Genomic DNA, 18686 nt, shown 5'->3' with positions numbered 1-18686 from the left:
TAAATCTGTCTGCTGTCTAGATTCTGCTTTATTTCATTTCATTTCATTCTCTTTCCTCTCTTTTAGACAGGAAGGAAGTCCTTTAAAAACAAAACAATTACCAAATGTCCTCTCTCAGAGAACACCTGAGGCATAACGAGAGAGAATAATAGCTCTGTTTAGGAGAATTATCTTTCCTACCAGAATGAGAGGTGATGCTATCTGAAAGTACTGAAAATTTAAAAGTGGGACAGTTTTCTAGCTCCAAAATTAGGTGTTTCATGAACTAACAAAATTAACAGCCAGGTCATACCTTTTTTTAAAATGTCACAGTAATGAATAATGTTTAGTAATATGTATTAACAGAGAAGAACAATTATTCTGTATCTTACCACTAGGCTTTAAGGATACCTCACTCTCACTCTTACCTCATTAGTTCTTTTTCCTTTTCAGTTCAGTTCAGTTCAGTCGCTCAGTCGCATCCGACTCTTTGCGACCCCATGAACCACAGCACACCAGGCCTCCCTGTCCATCACCAACTCCCGAAGTTCACTCAAACTCATGTCCATCGAGTCAGTGATGCCATCCAGCCACCTCATTCTCTGTCGTCCCCATCTCCTCCTACCCCCAACCTTTCCCAGCATCAGAGTCTTTTCCAGTGAGTCAACTCGTCACATGAGGTGGCCAAAGTATTGGAGTTTCAGCTTTAGCATAAGTCCTTCCAATGAACACCCAGGATTGATCTCCTCTAGAATGGACTGGTTGGATCTCTGATGTGCTCAGCCACTGGTCTTTTCTGTCTATATTCACTTTCTAGGTGACTTCATCATGCCATGGCACCATCTACACATCAGTGACTCCCAGATTCATATCTCATCTCCAACTCTCTCCTGAGCCCTGGATCTGTTTATTTCATTGTTTCCTCTCTAACCCCTCTTGGATGTCTACAAAGTATTTAAACTTATCATGACAAAAACAGAACTCCGGGTTTGTGTGAGCTACTCAAAACTTCCTCGTTCCCCATCCTTCATTCACCCAGGAAAAATTTTAGGATAATATGCTTGTCTTCACTCTCTCATGCCAGCATCTTTACCATGGCCAAGTCTTTACATGATCTGGCTGCTACTTATCTAACTTTGTGTCTTCTATCACACTCTGCTTAGTTCATGTTCAGGTCAGTTCAGTCGCTCAGTCGTGTCCGACTCTTTGCGACCCATGAATCACAGCACGCCAGGCCTCCCTGTCCAACAGCAACTCCCGGAGTTCACTCAAACTCATGTCCATCGAGTCGGTGATGCCATCCAGCCATCTCATTCTCGGTCGTCCCCTTCTCCTCCCGCCCCCAACCTTTCCCAGCATCAGAGTCTTTTCCAGTGAGTCAACTCGTCGCATGAGGTGGTCAAAGTATTGCAGTTTCAGCTTGAGCATCAGTCCTTCCAATGAACACCCAGGATTGATCTCCTCTAGAATGGACTGGTTGGATCTCCTTGCAGTCCAAGGGACTCTCAAGCGTCTTCTCCAGCACCACAGTTCAAAAGCATCAATTCTTCGGTGCTCAACTTTCTTCACAGTCCAACTCTCACATCCATACATGACCACTGGAAAAACCATTGCCTTGACTAGACGGACCTTTGTTGGCAAAGTAATGTCTCTGCTTTTTAATATACTATCTAGGTTGGTCATAACTTTCCTTCCAAAGAGTAAGCATCTTTTAATTTCCTGGCTGCAATCAGCATCCACAGTGATTTTGAAGCCCCCAAAAATAAAGTCTGACACTGTTTCCACTGTTTCCCCATCTATTTCCCATGAAGTGATGGGACCAGATGCCATGATCTTTGTTTTCTGAATGTTGAGCTTCAAGCCAAACTTTTCACTCTCCTCTTTCACTTTCATCAAGAGGTTTTTTAGTTCCTCTTCACTTTCTGCCATTGACCTAGTCCTAAAGCCTTGTTCCCTTTACCAATCATTCCCACCCTTGCATTCGCTTGTCCTATAGTCATTGCCCTGCCCCAGCTCTAGAATTCTCTATGCCCTCACCCTGCATTCATTTTCTTCACAGCATGTATCATTAATTGACTATATTTGCTTGATTACCTGTTTTTTTTAATGCATTTTTGTATCCTCAACTTCTAGAAGACTACTTGGCACATAGGAAGCACTCAATATTATCTGTTGGATACATGCTATGATACAGCATTGCCTTAAAAAAATAGTTTTACTCATACTGTGGCATTCCAAAACACCTGACATACTTAAATTTATTTTTAAACACTAATGTGGCCTAGATTTTTATATGAAAATAAAAAATTATTTGTAACTTTCTCCTACTTCTTTAGTTTAAAAATATGTAAGTATAAAAAATATATGAATATATATAAACAGAATAAATAGTACAATGAAGCACAATATTTACCATGTTACTAAATAAATAAAAAGGACATACTTTCAATAAACTTAAAAATTAACATACATTCTTAGGACTCCCAGTCTTGAATTAAAACTATACCAACAGCTATTGAATATACACATTTACTTCTTACCACCAAGCTTTGATGTTGTGACAATATTTATTTGTTCCATCAACTGGAAATAATACAACTTTAGTTCTTTAATTCATGATTAGGACATATTAGAAAGCTCATCATTTTTCCATATAAAGTCAACATATTAATAGATAAGAAAATGAAAGTCAATTGATGAAAATTTTAATAAATTTCATTGAAAATTATAAAAATGCACTTACTTTTCTCATCAGCTTTGTCTTTTATTGCTATGGTATCATTACTCAGAGAGACAGTCTGTGCATTTAGAATATCTGTTCTCATTCCAGGAAATTTTGGAGAGGAAAGGAAGCGCCCTTCATAAGAATATAAATAGATACCACCACCATCTACAAGAAGAAAATGTCTAAAAAATACAGAATAAAGATGTATTCTCAAGTAGGATTTACTACACTTTCATTTTCATATTAGAAAATATTTTATGCTTTGGAAATATCTAAATCTTACAATTAAAACAATAATAAGACATAGATATATAAAGAATGAAATATAAAAACAACCTGAAAAGTCAACATTTGGTTGTTTTGTTTCCTAGATTTTTGTTTTTTGATGGAGGTAGGAAAAGAAAAATGAAAATGTCCATAATCACCACCCTATAAAGTTTTGATTCCTTTAATATTATAATTCATTTCCTTTCCTAAAGAAGCATATCTATACAAAAGCAATAAAAAATCATGTAATTTACAATTCAGTGAATCTTTTAATGATAGACACTATTTGTTTTGTGAAACAATATTAACACATATTTTACAGTTAAAGATTATGCTAAGGATCATTAAATTACAGTATTAAACTAGATTAAATACTAGGTAGAGTCCTAAACAGTGAAAATGACTGAAAAATTAACAGCAGAGTGAGCATTTATTAAAATAAGAAGCTTTGATTTTAAAATAATATAGTAACCATGAATAAATGTATTCATATCTAAAAATCTGGTTTTTTTAATATCAGGTAGTTGGGTTCATTTGCTGTGATGACAGCTCTATTCAAGGCATAGTATCCTTTGTTTATTTTTTAAGTCAAAATGTAAACATTTTATGGCTGCTATTTTTTCCTTTGAAATTTTAAGAACATTACAAAAAAACAATTCAAATAATACAGAGAAAGTAAAAGATCTCTTGCAATCTTCTTACCTCCGTAGAGATAACTTATGGCAAAGTATGGATAGAACTTAATTAACTCTTTCCTGATGGACATTTTATTTCAAATTATCCACTCTTAAAGAATGTCTAAGGTATATACACATCTCTGTATGTTTACATTGCTTATTTCCTTAGTATAAATCCTAAAAATGCAATAAGTGGATCAAAGGGCATATATTTTTAAAAATTTAACATATGTTGTTAAACTCCCCTTTAAAATGTTTACTGATTTACACTCATACTATTACTATATTGGAGAGTCTGTTTCTTCAAAGTTGAACATATTATTACTTCTTAAAACTTTATGTTCAAGCTATATATCCTGATTATCCTTGATTCAGAACTTTTTTTTTTGGATCACACCACACAGCTTATGGAATCTTAGTTCTCCAACTAGGGATTGAACCAGGGCCCTTAGCAGTGAAAGAGCCGAGTCCTAACCACTGAATGGCCAAGGAATTCCCCAGAACTATTTCTTGATTCGAGAATTGCTAACTGTTCCTTTTTGCTGTGGAAACCATTAGGAAATAAACATCAAGAGAAACAAAAGTTAGTATACAATGAATACCAAAAATGTACACTTGAATTAAATGAATACTTGAGTACTGCTGCGTGGCTTATTTAATGTCCTTACACATTATGAAAACAATATTTGCTAATGTTGACAAGTGACACATCATACTAGTATATATTCTTTTTTTGTCTCAGTAATAAAAGCATTTTCTCTTCTAAACAACACACTAAAGCTTTAACTTCCTGTGAATAAACACTATTCCAAGGGGCAAACATTTCTAATGTACAAATATGGCCAGCAATGGTTAGTAAATAAAATATTCTTTAATTATCTAATCATTTATGCTATTAACATATGACTTTACTAAGAGCATATTTAATATACATTTATAAATACTGTATAAAGAAGTAAATTTATTTGGAACTATTCAAGTGAAAAAGAATTTCAAAAATATGGTTTTTTAGATAGCTGACATCTTACCTTTTAATTGGCAAAGATGTCTTTTTGCTTGAAAAATTTACGATATCAATCAATCAATCGGTTCAATATCATTAAACAGCTGGTAGAAAATCTGATACAATTATTTTCTTGATCACTCGGGGTCATCAATACGATGATCATACTCTTCAGCAACTGTGCAACTGATATCTTTGATACTTAGTAGAATCTGTTGGTGCTGTGCTTCCGCCATCTTTCTAGCCCTCAGTCAGACGGGCACAGAGACACTTCTGAAGTAACACTGAAATGGCTTCCCAAGGAGAACCCCAAGTTCAGTTCAAACTTGTTTTGGTTGGTGATGGTGGTACTGGAAAAACTACATTCATGAAATGTCATCTGACTGGTGAATTTGAGAAGTATGTGGCTACCTTGGGTGTTAAGGTCCATCCTCTTGTGTTCCATACCAACAGAGGACCGATTAAGTTCAGTGTATGGGATACAGCTGGTCAGGAGAAGTTTGGTAGACTGAGAGATGGCTATTATATACAAGCTCAGTGTGCCATTGTAATGTTGGATGTAACATTGAGAGTTAACTTACAAGAATGTGGCTAACTGGCACAGAGATCTGGTATGAGTGTGTGAGAACATCCCAACTGTGTTGTGTGGCAACCAAGTGGATATTAAGGACAGAAAGGTTAAGGCAAAGTCAACTGTCTTCCACTGAAAGAAGAATTTTCAGTACTATGACATTTCTGCCAAAAGTAACTACAACTCTGAAAAGCCCTTCCTCTGGTCTGCTGGAAAACTGATCAGAGACCCTAACTTGGAGTTTGTCTCCATGCTTGCTCTTGCCCCGCCAGAGGTGGTCATGGTCCCAGTCTTGGCAGCACAGCACGGGCACGATTTAGAGGTTGCTCAGACAACTGTTCTCCCGGATGAAGATGACGACCTGTGAGAAAGTGAAGCTGGGGCCCAGTGTCAGAAGTCTAGTTTTATAGGCAACTAGCCTGTGATGTCAGTGATGCAGCGTGTTTGCCACTTTACTATATAGCTAAGAAGAACATGTGTTTAATCGTTGGATGCTGAAGGAGATGGATGGGCTTTCAAGTGAATATGGCAGTTTAGAAAATAAACCTTCATTTTTTGGACTTGCATATTTAGGTGTTTTGGAACACAGTTGTTTCCTCCTCGAGTTTCAAATATAAGACTGCTATAGTCACATGACAATATTGAGAGGTGGAATCTTGTTTGTTACTGTCATTCCCATTCCTTTTTGTTTAGAATCAGAATAAAGTTGTGTTTCCAAAAAAAAAAAAATGGCTCTGTGCCATTATTTTTCCCCATGCTCCCTTTTGCCAGCAGTCACTTTCTTCCTGTCATTGTGCCAAATTCTAACAGCCCACCAGCATTCATCATCTGGCTATTTGTAGAAGGTTATGGGCTTCCCAGGTAGTGCAGTGGTAATGAATCTGCCTGCCAATGCAGGAGATGCAGGAGACACAAGTTCAATCCCTGGGTTGGGAAAATATCTCAGAGTAGGAAATGGCAATCCACTCCAGTATTCTTGCCTGGGAAATCCCATCGACAGAGGAGCCTGGCAGGCTGTGGTGCATAAGGGTCACAAAAGAGTCAGACACAATCTAGCAACTAAACAACAACAAATGGGCTAGAAAACCTGTTAATAACACTCTCAAGAGCTGCCTAAGTGGTGAGTAAAGGAATGAGGTAATAAATGGCTTTAGTGAAAAGAGTTCATGGGTATTAATCTTAAGTAATTGCAGATTATATTTTCATGCTTTGTGGTTTTATCGAGTTGAACTTTCTAACTCTGACCTCTGATTCAGTAGGGTACCACTGTACATGACAGATTGATTGATCATTTTCATGGAAAAATGTGGGTTCCTGAGTAGTAGATATTACTACTTTACTCCAGTTAATTGGCCCAGAGTTTCTCAGTCCTGTATACACAAAGTTTTGGTAGAGAATATTGTTTTTCAAACTCCAGATCACAGCCTAGTAGTGCCTCATAAAATGAATGAACTTCAACCAGTATTTTAAAACAAATATAAGACAGAAAATATGGGAACAATGAGGTCAAAACTATGTTATAGTAATTTGCCTGTTTCACTGTCATTCTCTCATAACTCTGATGTTTACTTGTAATAAGTTTATTCTTATCATTTATAATAAATTGATACCTTTTAAATCTCTCAATTTTACTTTCTAATATTTTGTTCTTGTTCAGTTGCTAAGTCATGTTTGACTCTTTGTGACCCCACGGACTGCAGCATGCCAAGCTTCCCTGTCCTTCACTATCTCCCACAGTTTGCTCAGATTCAAGTCCACTGAGTCAGTGATGCCATCCTCTGTTGCCCCCACCTCCTTCTGTCCTCAATCTTTCCCAGCTTCAAGGTCTTTTCCAATGAGTTGACTCTTCATATTAGGAAGCCAAAGTATTAATAGTTTCAGCTTTAGCATCAGTCCTTCCAATGGATATTCAGGGTTGATTTCCTTTAGAATTGACTGGTTTGCTCTCCGTGCTATCCAAGGGACTCTAAAAGAGTCTTCTCCAGCACCACAGTTCAAAACCATCAATTCTTTGGCGTTTAGCCTTCATTATGGTCCAACTCTCACATCTGCACATGACTAACGGAAAAACCATAGCTTTGACTATATGGATCTTTGTCAGGAAAGTGATGTCTTTGCTTTTTAATACACTGTGTAGGTTTGTCACAGTTTTCCTTCCAAGGAGCAAGAGTCTTTTAATTTCATGGCTTGTAGTCACCATCTGCATTGATTTTGGAGTCTAAGAAAATAAAATCTGCCACTGTTTCCATTTTTTTTCCCCATCTATTTGCCAAAAAGTGATGGAACCAGATGTCAGGATCTTAGTTTTTTGAATGTTGAGGTTTAAGCCAGCTTTTTCACTCTCCTCTTTCACTTTCAACAAGAGGCTCTTCAGTTCCTCTTTGGTTTCTGCCATTAAAGTGGTATCATCTGCATATATGAGGCTGTTGATATTTCTCCTGGCAATCTTGATTCCAGTTTGTGATTCATCCAGCCTGGCATTTTGTTTGAAATACTCTGACTATAAGTTAAATAAGCAAGTTGACAATATATGGGCTTGACGGACTCCTTTCCCAATTTTGAACCAGTCTGTTGTTCCATGTCTGGTTCTAACTGTTGCTTCTTGTCCCACATACAAGTTTCTTAGGAAACAAGTTACAATGGTCCAGTATTCCCATCTCTTTAAGAATTTTCCACAGTTTGTTGGAATCCACACAGTCAAAGGCTTTAGCATAGTCAATGAAGCAGAAGTAAATGTTTTTCTGGAATTCTCTTGCTATTTCCATGATCCAATGGATGTTGGCAATTTGATCTCTAGCTCCTCTGCCTTGTCTAAATCTAGCTTATACATCTGGAAGTTCTCAGTTCACGTAGTGTTGAAGCCTTGCTTGAAGGATTTCTAGCATAGTAAAGGCCAACATGTATAACCCACATATAGACCTCAATAACTTTAAGGAGGTAAAGAAATTCTGAGACCAAAAAGTTTTAGAACTACTGATTTAGAGCTTATTCTCTTACTTAAATAAATAGAAGAAACAGATTGATTATGGTATACCAGTGATTTCAGAACATACCATCCTGTAAATGGCATGCTTTAAAGAGTACTTTACTGCAATTTAAAATATTTTAATCCCAAATTCAGTAGTGAAACATGATAAATAAATTACCTTTCTGCTTGCAGAATTAAACTAACAGTTCCTTCCTTGAGATCAAATATAAGTGGTGTATTCCAGTTCTTCGTACTGAAAGACAAATAAAATGGATATTTATTTACACTTAAAATACTTTTTAATAAGTAGATGGGTATTCATTTTAAATAAAGCATCTTTAGTCTCACAGTAACTCTGCATATGATTCTATTATAACACTTGGTACGTTGTTCTGAAATTATTCAACTTACACATCTGTATACCTGACTAGAAAGTGGAGTCTGTGTCCCCAGCAACCAAGCATATAGTAAGTACTCAATAAATGTTTATTCTAGGAACCACAACATGTAAACTGAGGAATCATAAGTTCATGTTCTGTCATTTATTAGCTCTGTGATTTGAGTATGTCATCTAATGTTTCTCTTTTGAAAAACAGTAGCAGCATAGCATAGTGAAAAGAGGATGGGTTTTTTTTATCCTTATTATGTAATATTTTATTGGATGGATATGGCACAGTTTGTTTATCTATTCTAATGCTGATGAACATTTGGTTGATTTCAGATTTTGATTCTTATGAATTGTGATGCTATGAATATTCTTTTTTTTAATTTATTTATTTTTAGTTGAGAGATAATTGCTTTATAATGTATTGGTTTCTGCCATACATCAACATGAATCAGTCATAAGTATACATAAGTCCCCTCCCTCTTGACAGGATGGGGTTTTGGCTAGACAGATCAGGATTAGAAATCTGGTTTCACCACCTGTCAGCCTGATGATCTTAATAAGCTTAACCTCCTAAACAACAGTTTCATTATTTGTAAAATGGTGATAATGATGTCTTACCTAAAGTGTCTAGTTAACCACCTATTGTGTAGCAGATACTGAACAAAAACTATAATAACAATAACATGAGCACTTTTCCTATTGGTCTCCCAGTGTAAGTGTTGAGCAAATGAGGATTTCTGTGAAACATTCTGTAAAATTCTATATACCTGTAAGCTATGACTATGCTTACTGAACAAATGGATAAAACGAATGAACAAATAACTCCTATGAGTTTCATGATGTAGTATGATTCAAAGATAGGGATGGGCAGAAAGGACATTTACAAACTGAAAAACCCATCCTCAAATAATCAAAGTTGCTCAATAGCTTAAAATGCTTTATTATTCCTATATATTCTAAATTTCTCTCAATTACTTTCATAGAACTAATTCTTTAAATCTCATATGCAGATCCAGAAGATGGGGGAAGGGAAAGGTTGCAGTAAACAGGCACATTGATGGAAATTAATCATGGCTAACGCAGAGTCTGATACCCATTTCAGTAAGTAAATGCATGCATATTTATGCAAATAATGAATAAACTGTTACTAATAATTAGCAAGTCTGGGGTTCACAGGTATGATAAAGCTATGAACTTCTGTACTTTAGAAAAAATATCACACATGCTTCATTTATGCAGTCATTAAAATTAACCTTCATTCTTTGTCAAGAGAGCTAAAAAGAACAGTGAGTATGAGGGGTTTTTTTTCCAAGTCCCCTTACAAAATATCTGAGATTCTTGACAACTAAGATATATACACATGTCATGGAGATATAAACTCCTTAAACTAAATGTTGATCAGAAGAAGGGAATTTTCTATACAACTTGAGAAATCAAGTGAAAATTTAACATTGAATGCTCATATGTGATTTTCTTTGGAACTTCTTTCCATATAAACCAGTATATTGTTTGCAGGTTTATTTTTAAAATTATATTTTTATTACTAAAAAAGGAACAACAGTTATTAGGAACTTGGATTCAAATCTCAGCTCTTCCTTTAGTAAAGAAGTAGTTTGACCCAGGGTATTATTAATATTTAATTACCTCTGCATCCTTCAGCTCCTTCATTTTGTAAAATGGGAATAATAATAATATTCAACACATAGAGTAAATCAGATCATGAACATAAAAGATAGTATAACAGTGCTCAGTAAAGAATAGTTGTTATTATCTAAAATACCAGGTATTTTTATAATAATTAAATATATTTTGGTATGATGGCTCTCAGCACTACTGCGCACTGGAATTCCACTTTAACCTTAGTGAACGTCTTGCCAACAAGAGAGGGGAAGCAATGTTAAATCAGAAAAGAAAAACAATTTAATATTTTTGATACATATTAACTGGTGTGAGAAAGCTAGAGTGAGAAAAAATTAAATAACAGCTTCTAAACCTTTGGTAAATATTTTAAAAGCAACCTCTCTAATACAAGTAATAATGATATCAATCCTTCAGATTCAAACATTATGTCTTAAATTTCAGTAATCTTGCAATTTCCCACCGGGGAAGCCCAACACAAAGTATACTGAATATATTTTCTTTCATCATTTCTGGACAACTCTGGATTATCAAAATGAACATTTATGATTACCCTGGGCTATGATATTAAGTCTAAACACCTCCTTGTGTCCTTACTGAACATCTTTCAGCCTGCTGTCAGGCTGTAAGCTATCCGCTCTGCCAGTGGTTAGGTGGTTCCTTTTCACACCATTTATCAGATGCTCCTATGAGTAAAATAAGAGCAAGCATTATCCCAGAGAAGGTATTTTTGTATTACAAAAGTGATTATTAACTTTTGATGCACAATTATTATATCTATTTTCTCTGCTCATAGCTCACTTTTTATCACTTCTCAGTAACTAAGTTCAAGATAGGTGACATTTTTGAGAAAGTTAAGTTTAAGCCAAACCATGTTAATATGACAGCTGGAAAATAAATATTTTTTCATAGACAAAACTCTAGATTTTAAAGAAATGCAAGATGCTTACGAGAACACATAACACTGAAGAGATGTTGAAACAACTAAGTGTGCATAGTTCAAAGAGGCTTTAATGACTCTATCACGGAATTCCAGTAAATCCATTGCATCGTTAAGAACGTTACGAACCTAAACAAGGAAAAATGAAATACCAATGAACAACATTAAAATACATCAAACTTTTAATTATATAAGTTAGCAAGATTCTGAAACACACCAAAAAAGAAAAAAAAAATTAAAAGGAATGGCAACCCACTCCAGTACTCTTGCCTGGAAAATCCCATGGATGGAGGAGCCTGTTAGGCTACAGTCCACGGGGTCGCAAAGAGTCGGACACGACTGAGCAACTTCACTTTCACTTGATTATCTAACCATAGAAAGAAGAATTCAATAGGAACCAGGCATAAGATGACATATTCGGGTACAAAAATTGACCAACAAAAGTACAGATACAGGAAAGTTAGAAATCAGTAGAAAACGATCTATAGAGATTTCTAACCTGAAAGCCAACCTGTATGATGTAGCAGTGGTGCAGTGTGAAGTACACAGTCAAAGGAGTAAGGCTTATAGGAGCTGGAAAGAGATCACATGATTTCTACTCAAAATATAAGAATGTCTCTTTCTAGGGCTAGGTCTTACTTTAAAATTTAAGTTCTAAAAAAGAGATATAATAACTTCAAAAATCAAAAGTGGAGTAGGAGGTGTTAGTAAAGAAACTGACTGCCTAGTGAAGAAGCCAAGCTGTACAGAGGGGTGGAAAATGTTTCCATATGTAAAAACACAGAGATAACACATAAGAAAACTAAGCAGCAACTAACAAACAGAGATGTGCCCATGATAGTCAAAATTGTTATAGAAGTTTGTTAACTGAATAAAGTTTACAAGGATTTTAAAGTTTAGCAATACCAGCCAAAAATTTTGAAACTGATAACCTGCAATTAATTAAATAATACATTGGGCAAGACAAATTTATGAACTCTCTGGTTAATACCAGAAGATATTAAATAGAGGTAAAAAATTGAGAGAGATTAATTATACCTAGAAGTTAATACTTCTCTTAACTTCCGTCAAAATATTATCCTCTTTCTAAATTGATATGAAAATTATAGTATTAATGAAGAATAAAAGGCTATGGAAAGAAAAAATAGGAAGATAAAGTCAAACTTCTTACAAGTACTTCCTCAAAGTACTTATATCTATAAGGCATATATTTTTATCACCTATTCCCTAACTCCTATCCCTATCAGTCATCACCATGCCAAGAGATAGCAGAATTATATACACAAATAATCCTTGACCTAGCAATCTTACTTCTAGAATTCTATATCAAATTAAACAGGCAAAATTATGAAATAACATACAAATAGGCTTATTACATACATCACTACTAGTAATAGCAAAAGACTGGAAGCAACCCAAATGTGTATCAATAAGGGATAGGCTGAATAAACTACATTCACAGAGTAGAATAACACATAGCTAGGACTGAGTACTATCTATGAAGTGATCTCCACAATATATTGTAAAATAAAAAGTGCAAGATACAAAAAGGTATGTTTAGTATGATACTTTTTTATCTTCTAAAGTGAAGGCTATGAAGATATATAGATTTATTCATATTAAAAAAACAAAAAATGTAAAACAATATTCAGCAATGATATTGAGATTATTATTTTAAATTATACTTTAGGATATATTCTAGATTATATTAATGTCTTTAGGTAGCAAAATTTTCTTGTAAGAGAAAAGAACTTCTAAGAAAACAAATCAGGAGTAAAATGCCATAATCTTGAATTTGAACTTGAAACCTCAGTACATACTCATGATATATTTTTATTGGTCAAAAAGTACATTTTATCTAGGAGTAATGATCAACCCAATAGCAATGAGCACAGCTAGAACTTGGATCATGGTCTCTAAGTAGCATTCCCCTCCAAAAGGAACAAAGGCTTCTTTAAAAAATGGCTGATTCCAAGTTTGGAACAGGAAATGTATAAGAAACCTAGAACATCTTATCAGAAATGCAAGCAAGCTATTGAAATCATCCCAAATGAACACAGGAGTCAACTGGGCAAAGATGGAACCATTCGAGCATTAAAGAGAATAATGACTGCAATGGATTGAAATATACCAAAATTTTTAAATCTGCAAGTTTATAATAACATCATCAACAACAACAACAAAGAAACTCATTGGGCATGCCAGGAAAAGAACTCATTATTTGAAAACTGATAAATAAAGGAAAATAATTCAGAATTTGTCTTACTTCAGGGTAACAAATAGTTGATTAGGCAAAGTCTATTATAGGATTTTAGCTCACAAATGTAGAAGGAATGATAGAATCACAAGATGCAACTCCTGATGAGACACGGTTCTAAACAAGTACCATCCTTGACTGCTAAGAATATTAAAGTAAAAACCTAATGGGAAAGTATATGACAGGTGAATCAGACTTATAACACCTAAACACACTGATCAATCTCATCATAGTTAAGAGACGGTTAAGAAGACACACGTGTCTCGAGGCAACAGGAAGTACACAGCATCATGTACAAAGTATTCTTTATATATTTATCAAGGCTCTAAATCTAATCAGGAAATACAGGAGCTAAATAAAAACGTTACATGTAATCATACCATATGGATGTAAACAGAAGAATGTGGGAAATCCAAAAGAACAAATGACTTGAATTCTTAAACAAACAAACAAATAAATAAAGAGGAATTGTTCCAGATTTTAAAAGACTGGAGAGAAAAATGAACTAAATGTAATGTGGGACTTTGTTTCCTAATACAAACCAACCAACCATAAATGTATGTATTAGAAAACAGCTATAAGAAATGGGGCAGACTTAGACAACTAGAGAAATGTGAAATATTTATTATGATTATATTAAAATAAAAATAGTCTTTATCTTTGAGACTTTTTAAAAGTCTTAATAAAAAGAAAGAAAAAGACACTGATAACATTTGCTTCACTCTTTGATGAATGTGGAAAATGACTGAAAAGGGAGTAGTAGTCTGATGGCAGGTGTTTCAAAGGAGCTGGAATCCTTTAAAAAAGAAGTTACTGTGGTCTGGGTTCAGCAATGAGGGGTTAGGAGACACCTATATGACCCCCAGACCCAGTAATTCTTGGCATAAAGAAGAAAAATGCTTCTACTTACGAAGGCTGAAGGAGAAACACTGGCCTCAGGAGTCAGTCAGTTTTTACTTAGAACAAAAATGTAAAGTGTACTTTCAGTGAAAAGGCTGAGCTCTGTCTGCAAGACCACAGGTAGGTGCTGCAGTTTGTGTACTGCACAACTCTAGGTCTAAGTGATGGGCCCCCTAGAACCAAGAGGGCCATGACTGAAGGTGGTGACCCTGTGGGTCTCTCTTTAAAGCCTAGGGTGTTCTAGGTTTTTCTTTCAGGACGGGGAGAAGAGAGCTACCCCTAGGCCCCAGGCTTTGATTTCAGAGACCTGGATCAGGCCCCTGGTCTCTCTTCGAGTCCTTTCTGCTCCATTAGTCTCCAGGAGCCCCTCTCAGCTCTGCTTCTGCCTCCCTGCTTCTGGACCAGGAGTCAAGCAGGTTGGAGACTTCACTCCATACTCTGCATTTTTTATTCCACTTCTGACCCACAGAGATGTTTATCCTGTTTTTGAGTCCAGATAAATCTCTTTAAAAAATATATTTCATAAATTATTGATCTCCTTGGAGCCAAATATATGCTTTATCCTTCCAAGTATGAACTGATGACACCATTTTTACCAGAAGTCTGAGCTCCCAGAGACTTTTTTAAAAGGTCCAAAATGCCATCCTTTCCTAGAAACATTTGAAAGCTAATGGAACGAAATAAGCTATGGTTTTTCCAGTGGTCATGTATGGATGTGAGAGTTGGACTGTGAAGAAAGCTGAGAGCCGAAGAATTGATGCTTTTGAACTGTGGTGCTGGAGAAGACTCTTGAGAGTCCCGTGGACTGCAAGGAGATCCAACCAGTCTATTCTAAAGGAGATCAATCCTGGGTGTTCATTGGAAGGACTGATGCTAAAGCTGAAACTCCAATACTTTGGCCACCTCATGCGACGAGCTGACTTACTGGAAAAGAGTCTGATGCTGGGAAGGATTGCGGGCAGGAGGAGAAGGGGACGACAGAGAATGAGATGGCTGGATGGCATCACCGACTTGATGGACATGAGTTTGAGTGAACTCCGGGATTTGGTGATGGACAGGGAGGCCTGGCGTGCTGTGATTCATGAGGTCGCGGAGAGTCAGACACGACTGAGTGACTGAACTGAACTGAAAGGAAGTTATATGGAGATTTCTTTATAGCAACATGATACCCAGTGAAATAAACTGGCTGTTAACACAGGTTTAGGACAATTAATCAATATTTTAAAAATCTGATTGTATGAGCTTCTGTCATTATTCAAATTACAGACAGAATTCTTAAAATTCATGTTGGCCTAAAGCTTCACGTGGGCGAATTTTTTTTTGTGAATCTGGAACACTAGAACAGCAATAAAACATCCTGGCCATAATAACAAACAAAAGACACACTGATAATTGCTATTATAATTTCAAAGTTATGGTGAATCCTACGTCAGAAATGTCCTGTGATGAATTTTAAAATGCACTCACATTTGCTCTGTTCAATTCAGGGCAGTTTCAGAATTAACCTGTTCATACTTGTATCACCTAATACTTTCACCTGAGCACAATATTTGACCCTCAGACTGACCTAAGCCTGAAAATTCTGTTTCCACATTTCCAAATACACATTTAATCCTAAATATAGATACAGCCATAGCAATAGATACCATTTATTTTTGTTTTACATACATGATCTCATTTAATCATCAAAAACACTCTCTCATTAACTTTTATCTTTACAGGAGATAGAGTGACTAAGAATTAAATAATTTTGAACTATGGCAACGTTCAAATTGTGTAAATGCCAAATCTGTGCCCCATGCTAAAGTGACAGTGGCAGGAAAGAGCAAACGGGAAACTTGAGACCTAAGGAATGTCTCATCTCTTCCACCTGTACCCTCTTCCCTTCTAGGCCCTTCCTCCCAGCAAAGACGTCAACTTTCCTTTTGGAAAGAAATATTGCTAGAATTCAGCCTGGAGACAAGGCACAAATTAGGAAACCTTCTCACTCTTGGTTATTGTGTCACATAAAAGCCGAGGTCCAGGGAGACAGGTAATGTCTTAGGGCAATGAAACCTATTACCAGGTAGCAACTGTCAGGTCAAGGTCTAGAGTTAACAATTAGGGCTCAACATGATCTCTGGTTTCTGAGTTAATGAAACACAAATCAACAGTCAACAAAGCTTCTAAGTAAACTGTGAAACTCTAAACCAGGCAAACAAAAAGTTGTGGCTATTGTCCCTATTGGAATCTATGGCTCCATCTTAACAACATTAAGTGGGCTGTTAAAATGTACAGACTCCAGAAAGGAAATCCTTCCAAGTAGGAGATCTTCCCCAAAAGGCAAGCAAGAGTTGCCAAATTAACCAAGTAACTAACTTCAGTGCTAAAACAAAGAATTCTCAGGATATTCCTGGCCAGCTGGGCTTTTGTTATGGACCTTGTAATCACAGTGTGCTGTTTTTCCTTCACCCATTCTCCAAATTGTTTTCATTCCAGCTGCCCTGTATTCCCTTCATCGTTATAAATTGCGAAGATGGGGAGGAGGAGGAGCATAATTAAAACTCATATTTATTTAGTTTTCCAGACCAAAGAGTTAGAGCTGGAATGACTTGGATGAGTCTAGGTTATCCTCTTTTAGAGAGGGGATGGGTTTGTTTTCAAATCAAATGGAATATCTGCATTAGTTAAGTAGAGCACTTCTGAATTATACGTATACATGAATCAGGGTAAGCATTAATATGTGTTGTGAGGAGACTGTAAAGGGGTTAGTGATTTCCACCTACTGGTATTCACATCCTTATGTAAGTCTTTCCACTTGTGTGTGAATTAGACCTCATAGCTCACTTCTAATGATCAGAAAAAAGGCTAAAATGATGAGATGACACTTCTAAGTTGAAGTTATAAAGAACTGTGACTTATGTTTCACTCACACTCTGTGCCTTTCACAATTGCTCTCACAAAGCTGCTAGGTTGTGAGCTGCCCAGTGGAAAGGCTACATGTAAGGAACTCAGGGAGGCCTCCAGACAATTACCAACAAGAAACTGAGGCTCTCAGTTCAACAGCCCTTGAAAAATGGAAGCCTGCCAACAACTATACTGGTGAGCTTGGAAGCAAGTCCTCTCCAGTTGAGGATGCTTCAGTTCAGTTCAGTTCAGTCGCTCAGTCGTGTCCAACTCTCCGTGAAACCCTGGCCAACAACTTAATTGCAGCCTTGTGAGAAACTCTTGTGTCAGAAGATTTACTAAGCCGTGCCTGGATTCCTGACCCAAAGAAACTAAGAGATAATAAATACTGCTGTTTTAAACCACTAAGTTTATTTATTAGGCAGTCATCAATAACTAGTACAGTTACAGTTGCTAAGCAGCTAAAGGATAGACTATAGTGGATAGCTGTTGGTTTCTATCTGCCCAGAATCAAATGCTATCTTTTCTGGTAACTATGCCTTGGTTTTCCTTTGGGAAACCATACCCATTATTATAAATGACTAAGTGGTTTTGATTCCATTCCCTCCAACTCCCAGCTAAATATACTTAACCCAGACTTGGCACATGAAATCCAGTGCTGAGACTTATGCTGAAATTACTAGGGGCTAGAGGGAAAAGCACTCTTTCTGTTGGGCTTGAAGTTGGTAGAATGTAAGCCCAGAGCTACCAAGACCATAAAGGAGAGACAGCCTTTGTGCAAATGAAGCCAATACAGAAAAAAGGAGAGTACAGGAAGAGAAAGTGATGGAAGTCCAGTTGACCTTATTTAAGCCTCTGGATCCAATACCACCTCATCAGTCTATTTCTTGACTTCACATGGACCAATAAATTTCTTTTGTTTCTTTATTCTTTACCTTCATTTAATCAATCTGAGATAAATTTATGAAAAAAAATTTTCAACATATTAATCCAGAAGATCCCTTGAGAACAGGAACCAAATCTGTCTCATTCAAAACTGTATCACCCATTGCCAGCTCAAGGCATTGGAAGTAGGTTACCAAATGAGTAAATGAAACTGTTGTTAAAAAAAAAAAAAAACTATGGATAGGCCCAGCTTAGCAAAAACACGATATAAATGTCTTATAGTCATTGGGAGTAAGATCCCTTTCCAAAGTAAAAATAGTGTTCTGGTTCTAAAGCTTTGAAAGATTATTTGTAAACATTATTTTAAGTATAAAGACAATTTGGTTTAGATAAGCTGTTTAAAAACCTCCCTGTTCACCTTATCTGATGTAAAAATCCTCTAATTCTAAGATGATTCCTTTTTCTATGAAAGAAAAATTTCTCTTTTTAAATATATTCTCATCTTGGGGCATTTCTGAAATTAAGGCGATATTATATTAGCTAGCCCCCATGCCCTATATGAATAAACTGTGTCCCCAAGTCAGCTGACTAGAACTCACAAT

At 36.1% G+C, this 18686-nt stretch overlaps 1 protein-coding gene and 1 pseudogene across 3 annotated transcripts in view; one reads left to right on the top strand and one right to left on the bottom strand.

Annotated features, from left to right (window-relative positions):
* IFT80 (intraflagellar transport 80) overlaps nucleotides 1-18686 on the bottom strand; it is a 138309-nt gene that overhangs the window by 39104 nt on the left and 80519 nt on the right. For all 3 annotated transcript variants that reach the window (XM_055410678.2, XM_055410669.2, XM_055410695.2), the window contains 3 exons: nucleotides 11167-11285; nucleotides 8369-8443; nucleotides 2723-2886 (listed from right to left, as the gene is read on the bottom strand). In XM_055410678.2, coding sequence (XP_055266653.2) covers nucleotides 2723-2886; nucleotides 8369-8443; nucleotides 11167-11285 — 358 coding nt within the window. The remainder of the gene's footprint in view (nucleotides 1-2722; nucleotides 2887-8368; nucleotides 8444-11166; nucleotides 11286-18686) is intronic.
* LOC129546038 (GTP-binding nuclear protein Ran-like) lies at nucleotides 4790-5859 on the top strand (annotated as a pseudogene).

The sequence above is a fragment of the Moschus berezovskii genome, chromosome 1, assembly GCF_049115385.1.
Source record: "Moschus berezovskii isolate FMDL1 chromosome 1, NW_MosBer_1.0, whole genome shotgun sequence".
Lineage (NCBI taxonomy): Eukaryota > Metazoa > Chordata > Mammalia > Artiodactyla > Moschidae > Moschus > Moschus berezovskii.
This window is presented reverse-complemented; position numbering and strand designations above follow the sequence as displayed.